Genomic DNA, 11672 nt, shown 5'->3' with positions numbered 1-11672 from the left:
ACTGTACTCCGAGACTTGAAAGTATCGATATCATGCTCCGGGCATTTCGGCATCGATACTCGCTCGTGTAGAGTAGAGGTTGTATCGATTCAGTACTATATATGTAGTAAGGCGCGTACATAGCCCTTTTCGGTGTTTCGGTCTTGAAAAATCAGAGAAAAGTCGGTTCAGCAGTAGATTTGAACGTACTGTGACAGATTGGCATGGCCTGTTCGCATTAAGCTCACATTTTGTCAAGAGAACCTGTCGGTATAATCTGACAGCAGATTTTTGCTGTATGGATCTGAAGAAAAGGTTGAAGACATTTAAATCTCTCTTTATTTACACAAAAGGAATTTGAAAAAAGAAAATAAATGACAGCAGATTACCGGCAGAAACTTAGCAGAATCTGTTATCTTATAATTATTTAGATAATTACGAAATAGTAGATTCCGCTCGGTTTCCGCAGTCAATCTGTCGTCATATTTTGTCAGTAGATTCTAATATATTATATTTCTCCCAACAAGATTTGTAGTAGACATGCGAAATTGTTGTTAGCAACTATTATTTTATCGGGAAGAAATACTTTCCTGTATCTCGAAAGCTATGTTACTTTTAATATTGGAATATCGTATCAGTTTTTCAAATTCCGTAAACGTGTCGTTTCGTTACGACAGAATTTTCAAATTTAAATTTCTAAATGCATCGAATGACGTCATTGAGTTGTTTTCTCATCGATATTGTACATTTATCGTGGCTAAATATCTGACAATCAAAGATTTATTCTTCGATGACTGCAACATATCAATTATTCTTCTAAATATTCTGATATATTCTGTTTTTTTTTTTGTATTATTATGACTTCTCTTACATTATTTTTATTATTATAAATTATTATTAAATTCTGCAAAAACGGGACAGGTTTTAATATTATTAACTACACAATCCTTTTCATCTCTGTGTAGTTCGAATTTGTGAATGAAAATAAAGTTGACAAATGGTCATCCAAGAATTTTCAAAAGTGACAATAACACATTGTCGATTACGAAAAATTGAATGGACAAGTTCCATAGAGAATTGATATAATACTTAAACACGATTTTCGTCATCAAAAAATCGTTATCATGCTATGAGAATCAAGACAAGTAAAAGATTATTATTTTTATCTTTATGAGCGCAGGCATTAAAAAAAAACGTTGTTACGAAAGAGAAAAAATTCCTTAATGAGAAAAATTAGTTAAAAAGTTGAAAGGTAAAAAAAATGTATACGCGTTTATCCTGTGTTTTACAAATATAAGAGTGCATAAAAAATATAAATGAAGCAATAAATATTATTTATTGATTAAATATGTTTTTTGGCGCGGTACAAAATATTTAAGAAATGCTTCAAGAATAATTCACAATCTGTCGTACATTTTTGAAAATTAACTTTCTTTTAGGGATATCTAGCGATGAGTCATAATACACGAACATTATTTTCGCGATATAATCTCTGTTCTAATCTTTAAAAAACACATCTTTTTATGTATAGGCTTGACTCACCTTATCGAAGACGGAAAATAAATCTGTCTATCTTTTCAAGGAATAAAAAAGAATGAAAGAAAAATAAAACATTAAGAAACGGCGTTGTAAACTGCTAATAATATATGACGCCATTCGAACTAATAACCAATTAAATACCCTCATGACAGATAACATTAACGATTCTCGGAAGATGGCGCAAAGATACAGAGTTTGATTTAACAGAGATTCAAGTTGAATTTTGGAATTTAAATTGAGTGAGTTACAGGAAAATCATTATCAAAGAATATTTTGAAATAGTAGATCATCTTTTTAATCAAACTAAACACTACTAACTTTCAAGAGTTGATAATAAAGCGAATATACTGATGAAACATTTCTCTGTTTATTAAGTTTCGATTACTTAAGCGATAGAGAGAGAGAGATTCGCGTTCTTCAATTAAATTAAAGCTACTTTAAGAAATTGAAAAGAATCTTCACTTAACGAAATTTTATTTTCAGATTTAGCATATAGCGTTACGTATATTTTATAAACATATATAATACTTATAGAATTAATATATAAATTACATGTGCACACGCATTCTACAAATATACAATATTAATAAATTAACGTACATATTCAATATGTATTTTAATATATGAATTTAATATATTTCACACTTTTCATTGATCTTTCGAAAAGTTGTGAACAACTTTCTCACGGGCGTACGACGGCGCCCCTTCCTGCCCGAGGTTTGCACTTTACTGGGGGGGCCGCGTTCGTGTCGCGCACGCGCAAAACTTGGCCCGTATCACGATTCGCAAACACCGAGTGCAGCAGTGCAGTTCGGCTCAGTTCGTAGAGTCGAGCCAGACGAGCTGCTCCCGGTCAGCTCCGTTACGTCGGGCGTGAGGCGAAGCGGTTGCAGCCTCCTCGTTCACGGGACTCTCGTATCTTTCTTTCGCGTCGAGGACCTGCCACCGTCACCGTCACCCGTCGCCGTCGCCACGATAGTTTGCGATCGTAGTGGTTAGTCGACGTCGCGAGAGACCCCGCACAGAGAGACGCCTGTGATGATGAAAAGTGTGAGAGTGCGTGAAATCGGCTAGCGTGCAAACCGCAAGGAGGGAGCGTATGTACGAAGACACGGTAAGTAACCGTCCGTCAATTTCTCGAGAAACGCGCGTTCGTATCTGAACCCGACCCTCGCCGATGATCTCTCTCTCTCTCTCTCTCGCGATATCGTTCGCCCCGTGATTCGAGATAAAACTCGGAGCGAAAAGAGAGAAAGAAAGGAGATGAAAACGGAGCGTCGGGACGTCGAGCCGTCGACGCGCGCCGCGAGAAAGAGAGAGAGAGGTTATAAAACCGTCGCGCATCTCCGACGTCGAAGTTCTCTCGTCCGAGGATTCGTTCGACGTTCCGCCGCGCGATTCGCGCGCGCGAGAGAGCGCATCCGCGGAGTCGAGGCCGTCGAGGCTCCGGATCGGAGTCATCGGAGAGCGCTCCGAGGATCGATCCCCCGTGGCGGCGCGCGGGCGGCGCGGGTGCCGCTGGCTCGAGAGGTTATGAAGTCGACGCGGAAGGAACTTCAGACTTCAGGTCGTCGGCGTTCTACGTTCTGCCTCCCCCTCCCCCCCTCCCCGCTACCGAACTTACCGAACGCGGTCGCTTTCACCGTTCGCGGTTCGCGTCCGCGCCTCGACCTGAAGTCGGCTGCTGAAAGTCACGCGTCGTCGGTTCGGCGCGCGGCCCCGATCTCCCCGCGTTCAAAAGCGGGGATCAGTTTTGATTTGGTTCTGAATTCGGCGGTCCCGTCGCAGAGAGGATGACACAATCGCGAATTGACGCGATCCGGCGGCATTCCGGCGCGCAAACGGAGGATTTTGACTCGAGAGGACAGTGTCCCGCGCCGCGACATCCTATCGGAGGCGACTGGTCGAGCTGTCAACGATCTGACTGACGCGACGCGATGGTCGAGCGATAAGATGTGCGTACGGCTAGGCTACGGACGTCGGACGCGCGTTTCTTATCGTCACCGCTCTCGCTCCGCGCTACTTTTAACAATTGTCGCGTGCGCGCGCGCGCGATGCGCGCAGCCGAGCGCGAACGCGATACACGGAGATCGTCTCTGGGAGATCGTGGATTTCGGGGGCGCGTTTTAGGTTATGTCGGGCATCCGACGATTCGTAGGTAACGCGAGGAACCTACGAATTACGCGTGGTTTAAATAAGTACGTATATTTAAATAATATAATGTAAAAGAATATGTTTTATTACATGTATTACATGAACGCATTATATGTATTTAAATAATGTAAACATTAATTTAAAAAATATGTGCGTATGTGTATGTATATGTATATAAAAATTTTATTTCTTGTTTATATATCTAATATAAATATTAATTCGGTATTTTCCTTTCCTCCATATACATTTATACACGTAAATACACTCGACACACGCGCACGAAATTAATGTTTACAGTAAACGTATAAATGAGAAACGAAATTTGTTTTTTTACATTACTCGTAGTAATTCGTAATAATGTAAGCGAAGAAAGTTTATATATAAATCAGAGTAATCCGTTCTTTGATTTATTACTTGGACATGGAGAGATTAATCCTGTAGGGATTAGTGTCTAGAAAGATTAGTGTCTAAGGAGTAGGGAGATTATATACTTCTCGATTGTTCTTATCGTGATTCGTCCTCGTCCAAAAGCCGGACGAGTTAAGGGTGGAGCGAGATTGCCGAGTGGATATCGATGTCAATGACGCTCAATGACCGGATAATCCATCATCAATGAATGAATATCCCCTTAATTTTTCAAGATAATGGAGCATAGAAGCTGCTGCTTGTAACTGAAAATTGACGGGGTATTTTGAAGGCAATTTCTGAATGGAAATTTTGATTATCGAAATGAAATCAATTTTTTATTTTGACAAACAACGGTAGATATTATAATCTATAAGATATCTGATTTAAAAATAACAAGAGTTATGATAAAAATTTAGAATTTTTGAATATATCAATTCTAATTAGTTTGATTTGTGTTAGTCAAAAGACCAGCACCTCTCAAAGAGCTTTTATTATTTCCTGGAGTTATCTAAGAATCTACGAATCTTTAATTAGTTTCGATTTGATCGTTCTAAAGTAAAATTCTCATTAAAAACTATTTTAAAGAAATATTTTTTAAATTCAAAATTTAAATCTATTTCCGTTAGTCCTACTGGTTAAATAAAATGCTAAACAAAGATTTCTTAATTTTTAGATATCTAAATTAACGGACTTTTGCTTATTCGCGCCTTTGAAACTTAATACGTGAAAAGTATTATTTTATTATTAACTCACAATCAGTTATACTACAGTAATATTCTATTAACAACTTGATAAAAAAGAAATGAATTTATTGCAAAAATTGTACTCCACGTAAAGTGCGAAGACTCTTGGATGAGAACATTTAAATTATATTACTTCTTATATCTATATTTCCACACGCGCGCGATTTATATATATATATTTATACATAAATATATATATATATATTAGATGGCATCTGGAGAATCTGAGTTCTTATAATTATATTTCATAAATGTACATTACAAACTTATTAAAAGATGCATTTGCTCCTCCGTCATAAATTTTGAGATGAGATGAGAAGCCTGTTGAAACGCGTTGAAAGCATTAAATTTTCCTGCTGCGTCAAGCGGCTTTCTCAAACATTTTTATCGCTCTCCGCTGGTCTTCATAATTCTCGCGGTGGTTCCCCCTTCTTCGGTAGCTTAAATTCCCCGTCTCATATACAGATTGGACTGTGCTTTTTCGACCGGTGCCGGTTGTTGTAGCTGTGTTTGTAATCTCGGCCCGCATCAGCCGTTGGTGCGTCACGTGAACGCGTCGTGCTCACCCAGTTCGCATCCTGAAACTCGATTCCAGGAAGGAACGCGCTTTGTTCGCAATTTTGAGCGTAATTAGCAACGTACGTCCTTCTAATTATTCGTCGTGCAGTTTGCATCATTTCTCTTTCACGAGATACCTACATCTTGCCACGCGACAATTTTGTCGCGATTTGCAAATTATAAATCACTCTGCAACACAAAGAAACGGCAATGAAACGTTGCCTGCCTCGCCTGAATAAAGTATTTGCGACGCAGCTTTCATGATCGTCTACTAAATGGCAGAAATGTGCAATGTATATTGAATACTATTACCAGATAGTATTTCAATTTTTCTCTTTATTTTATCCGGGTTACCAATAATCTCTATAATTTGAGGAAAATGTTTATATATAATATTTTCCCTTCCATTAATGAACCGCAATGTACCTACAAGAAAAAACACGATACACACATTATTTGAAAACCTATATTGGCAACACGAAACGTATACACAAATAAATATTGACGGACTTATGATTTTATCTTGGCGTCATCCACAAACTTGAAAGATAATTATTCGGACGATTTCTGCTTCCGTCGCAAGTGTACACATAGATAGTATTTTTCTGACTTGTTTGTTTGGTTCTATAATCGCGTAATCAATTGTGCTATCTTTAAAGTCATTGTCGCTGGAATCTCAAAGTGTTTAATGGATATTTTACTTTATACGTATATTTATTTGATCTTGAAATTACATAAGTTTAGAATATATTGTGATATTAAAGTATGAATCTTGCCTTTTAAATTTATAGTGCAAAAAAATTCGTTGCCACATACTATGCGTATTGATAACACATTAAACTGCAAGCGTGCATATCTATATTTGTTTATATGAATGGATTCTCTGATATTAATTTTATATTTTACATTTCGAATGTAATATCGGGCACAGTAAATTTTAATATTGATTGTATAAATAAACAGGACCAATTCATTAATTGATATATCTAATCAATATCTTATACGTAATTTATATGGGCGTTTGAATCACGTATAATCTAGAAAAACAAGTATTGTTTTTGTTACACGATGTTATTTATTATCGTCGTTTATTACAATTTTATTGTTATTAGTTTATACATTTAGTGCCCCCCACACACAGAACATTTATAATTCCAAGTCCGATAAAAGAATTTCCAATTATTTTTATTGTTGGAATACTGAATAGACTCAGCACGCACACATGGAGAGAATTTTTTGTCATATTTTACCCTTAAATTCACTACAAACTTGGGACAACTTGGCAACCAAGGAATTTTTAAAATATACAAAGAAATTTTACAAACAACGTGATAAAAATTACCAAGCAGATTGGTAAATTTTGAAAAATTATTGAAATTTCCTAGATATATTTTAGTAAAATTAATCAAACATTTTATATTTTAATGTATATATATATAATAGATATTAATATTTTTTATTATAGTAGATATTAATCAGAATAGCTCGCATAAAATTCTTGGTGGTACATGTTGTCCCACAACTACCATGATTTCAGAGTAAATTTTAAGGGTTAATTACGCTCCGAAATCGCTGCATTTTTACTGAAATTTATCGTGCGCATTATGTTCGCATTGTTCGTTCTTTTTTTCGTGCAACAAGTGAGTTGCGCCGACGTTTTCTTTTTCGCCGCAAGTAAACCGGTTACTTTTCCCCCCTATTTTCGTCATGTATGTGTTCGCACAAACAAAACGTCGAATTTTTGCTTGCAGTTCCAGACGACGAAAATGGCGAGCAAGTGCGCCAGCTGCATTTCTTCCTCGTGAATCTCGTCGCGACGTCGACGAACGTGGGAACGACGAGCGGCGTCGATGAAGCATCCGCGGGAACGACACGAGGCCGTCATCCGCCACGTCGCACTCGTTCCTAAGACGTTCCTCTTCCGGGAGAGAATTCCCGACGGCGGAAATCGCGCGACATAATTTTCTTTTCCCGTCGTGGTCCATCCATAAGTGCTCGCGGACGTACGGGAAGCAATCTCGATCGCGCGATTCGAGAAACTGAAAAACTCCGGGCAGTCGGCGCTCTTCGTTATCTCTTCCGCTCTATATTTTCCGTAATTGAAACGTCGGGAATGACTTTCCCGCGCGCGCGCGCGCACGAAACGTCAGTGAGACCGATGGTGCGTAAAACCGCGAAGTGATAGTCCGCGAAGAGACGCGAACGACCGGTTTCAGGAAGTCGCGCGAAATCGGCCGGGATCACCCGCGAACGTTGAATCGAAGTCAAGGACGCAGATTAGTATCGGCCGGAGGGGGTCCGCAGACTCGAGCGGTCTCCGCTTGCCGCCAGGAACTTGCTCGAGGACTCGCGCGTTACACGCGACAGGATTCAAAGTGCGGTGTCCCGGCCTCAGTGAGATGGCCTTCATGATGAAGAAGAAAAAGTACAAATTCTCGGTGGAAGTCAACCTCGAGGAGCTCACGGCGGTGCCATTCGTCAGTGCCGTGCTTTTCGCCAAGTTAAGACTCCTGGATGGCGGTTCTTTCGTCGATCATTCCACCAGGTGAGTGTTACATTTCCTAGATACCGTATGCCATAATGAATGGCGACTGGATAAATAAAATGAAAAGTCTCCCGAGAATTAGAATTGAAAATGTTGTTTTATACAATCTGATCGACCATACATGAATTATAGGTTCTAATTTTGTGTTCTATCCGCGATATATGTTATAAAAGGGTTATAATAATTGAGTAGGATTTTAAGTAAAATTAATTAATCGTTAACGTGTCGATTTAACATTACTTTTTTATTTTAAGACCCTGAACGCACCGTATCCGAACATACACACGTTTAACGTATTTCTAATGTACGAAGTAATTTATTGTCTAATATATTACGGAGTAATATACAGTTTTCGATATATTGACGTATAAATGCGAAATAATACGTTATTTTAATAATAACGTTGCTTTAACATTTCGCGAATATTGAGCATTATTAATTTATCGTAATTAGGTAGTATTTACAACGCGTGATGTTTAACATTTAACATTTAATTATGTATATCAACGAGCGTTAATCTAGCGAAACTTTGTTTCCCGTCTGTATAATGTTGAGGCAAACAGCGTTTACGTTTTATTGTGAAAAACTGTTATGACGATTATCAAGATTTATTATATCATCGTCCATAGAACTCGAGACTTTCCAGAAATAGATCCTCGACGGAAATAAAGACTTCAACTATATGCCCGGCGCGGTGAACTTTGCATTTTTGCGCTATATAATAACATACGTCACGTTTCTATGCACTGGGGAATGCAGTTCTCGGTACACGCTTATTTCACCTCGTTATCCGGCATTGTACGAGTTCCGTTAACTTTCTGGATTTTTCATTAATATCGATTAGTTTCTCTCGTTGCTCGAATAAATGAATTGGCTTTGTCGATTTTAGCGCAGATACACAGAATTCCGTATTATTCTGAAAAAATGACAAACGTGTGAAAAATTTACTTCGCGACGTTATGATCCGGAAACGTAATGTATTCCAAATGTTCCAGTTGAGAGAACGCGTATATATAATGTCGACGTAACATCTCGGCATAACAAGTTTTCGTGGGCTAATCCCGCAAAATTAAAATTTCCAAACTTTTATACATTCTCTTTTAAAAATTACGTATTTTCGAGTAATTATATTTCGAAATAGAAAAACCACGCGCAATTAACTTCTTTTCTAATCTCAGGATTTTTTATTATACGCTCTACTTTGCCTCCAAAGGCTACTCACTCATCATTTCTCAGCAATCGAAAGAAAGGTGCGGCTATTCAAGCTGAAAATTTTATTCTTGGCGATGACGCGGAAACGCGCACGTTAAGATTCTCTTATGGCGAGACGCCGCAAGACGCCTGTATGGAATTTGCGAGCGTATAATGGCCCGTCGTAGTCCAGAGACCTATATTTAGCATGGCGCGCAGTTTGCTTTTTCTGATGAACCATTAAAACTTCGTTGAACTAAGCGGAAGCTCGTTCGGCTTTAGGCAGTCTCCAACTCGAAGAGTTGTTCAAGCTTTACGATGCTTAAGCACGGTCTTATGAGGCTAGAGAAACATATGCTGGTTAAAACGGATATACATTTACATAGTTATACAAGAAACGTGTGTATTTATGATAAACACATGTATTGTCTGAATTGTCGTGAACATATTGTGTTTCGGCCGAGGTTTCGGCAGAATATCTTGAAAAGGTGTTATTGACTTTCTCAGAAATCTGCAATGATACATACTAACTCTAAATATCAATACCGGACTATCGATAGCGCATTGATTAATCAAAATGATGACGAACCTCGCAAAATAATCAGAAATAATTTATGAAAAATAATGAAAGTTGTATACTTACATCTGTCACGAATTTTTATTACATGATTATACGATCAGTTGTATTAGTAATCATAATAGCGATTTGAAATAACACATTCACTCGATAAACGTGCGCCGAGGTACAGCATAAGCGTTTCCTCGTGATGTAATTTATGTTGATAATGTTGTAATTGTATATGACAATACAGTAAAGTGTTACGTAAATCCGGTACATTTCGATTTGTCAAAACAGACGTGCGTTAGATAAATAGCCGGACGTTTGCTACCGTCAAAATAATCTGCGGCACGTTCGAAAACATTAATTTACGTTCTATACAGTTTATATTTACACGATTTGCACTAACACATTCTGCGATTTACCTGACGACAGCACGCCTCGCGTTACTGTTTATCGCGTCGTTAATTCAAATACTTTCTGCTATTATATTCGCCTCTTGCTGCTTGCTTAGTAAACGCGCATGAGCATAAAGATTTCTCAGAACAATGTGCTCGCTCCTGCACATGGCCGAACTCTCTTTCTCTATTAATAACCACGAACGTTTCTGGAGTAAAACTCCAGTCGATTTGATCGCGATCCAATCCACTTGCAATCGATAGTACACGTCGAAGAGGAATATACTCGTTTTGCGGCAATATAAAATCCTACGTCCTAAATAGGATCGCGGATTTCAAACGTTTTTTTTGTGGATCGTGGTACACGGCTCATTTCGTAAAAAGAACTGGGAAATCTGGGACACTCAGCGCATGCCATACGATTAAAACTTTCCGAGTTAAATTCGTGAATACGTACGTACACAGAGTTTTTTTTTATCTATATAAAAGCACACCCTCCCAGTTTTAACCGTTATATTTAACTTCCCTGTGTGCATTCAAAGTGTGAAATTAACGGGTTTACAATGACGATTAGCATGCCCCTGCTTTTTCGTGGAACTCGCGACGTCGAATACAACAAATCAAAAACTGGAGTCCAAAGAGAGCCCGCGCTGTTTAACAAAACGAGCCATTGTCTCGCTAGCGAGAGAACTGACACACTGCGATGTTTGTATCCCGTGCATTATGCGCGCTGTCGTGCATGCTTTCTTCTCTTTTTCTCTCTCTCACCCTCCCCTCTCTTTCTTTCTCTCTGTCTCTCTCTCTTTAAGTAGAATAATTTTCTATCTGTGTGTGCAAGTGCGTGCGGCATAAATTCCACCATCATTTGTGTAAGCGTTTCTGCTTAACGACGCATTTCACCGCGCATGAAGAATAATGGTGAAACGTGAAGTATATATTTTTTCTCAGAAGTAGGATATTCCGAAGTGTTATTTCTCGCGTGCTACGTTTTCCAAATTTTGAATATTCTTCCTAGAAAGCAAATATAAAAGAATAATCTAAAAGATATCTAGAAAGAAATGGATGCGCATTGCTATATTTTTTGCAGAGGTATTATTCCTTCGTTTTCGAATTTATTTTTCCGTTTCCGAATATTCGTTTCATTTCTTCGCTGTGTGATATATTTTTCCTGTTCGTAGTAGAATAACGAAGTCGATAAAACCAGTCGCGCAAAAATGACCCGATCGACTCTATATGACGTATACCGGTCGCATCCGCGTGAAACCGCTTTTTAAAACCGCTTCTTTTATTTCGGATATCGGCGTGCTCGTCGAGACACGAGAACGGCATTATTACACCTGCAGAATACAGCTTCCATGAAAGGACTTTATTCGTACTCCATTAATATCGACTTCTTCTCAAAAAAAGAGTTTTGTTGCACGAAAATAGCATCGTGTTCATTAATGTCGCTTTCTATTTCATCAAAATATATATATAGTCTTTCTTGAATTCTCCGTTTCTAATTTCTTCTCCACGTCAATTAAGCCGCTAACGAACTGCGAACTCATATTCACGAAGTGAAAGAAATATGTTAACACGTGTTAAACCCAATTGGAATT

The 11672-nt window shown here is 38.4% G+C and overlaps 1 protein-coding gene across 3 annotated transcripts in view; it reads left to right on the top strand.

Annotated features, from left to right (window-relative positions):
• Window positions 1–161: 161 nt before the first annotated feature.
• The window catches only part of LOC139810498 (early estrogen-induced gene 1 protein), a 68085-nt gene continuing 56574 nt past the window's right edge, over window positions 162–11672 (top strand). For all 3 annotated transcript variants that reach the window (XM_071774100.1, XM_071774099.1, XM_071774098.1), the window contains exons 1-2: window positions 162–2632; window positions 7133–7926. In XM_071774100.1, the coding sequence (XP_071630201.1) occupies window positions 7781–7926 (146 nt within the window). In that variant the 5' untranslated portion in view covers window positions 162–2632; window positions 7133–7780. The remainder of the gene's footprint in view (window positions 2633–7132; window positions 7927–11672) is intronic.

The sequence above is a fragment of the Temnothorax longispinosus genome, chromosome 3 (genome assembly GCF_030848805.1).
Source record: "Temnothorax longispinosus isolate EJ_2023e chromosome 3, Tlon_JGU_v1, whole genome shotgun sequence".
Classification (NCBI taxonomy): domain Eukaryota; kingdom Metazoa; phylum Arthropoda; class Insecta; order Hymenoptera; family Formicidae; genus Temnothorax; species Temnothorax longispinosus.
The sequence above is the reverse complement of the archived record's forward strand: the minus strand, read 5'-3'. Positions and strand labels throughout refer to the sequence as shown.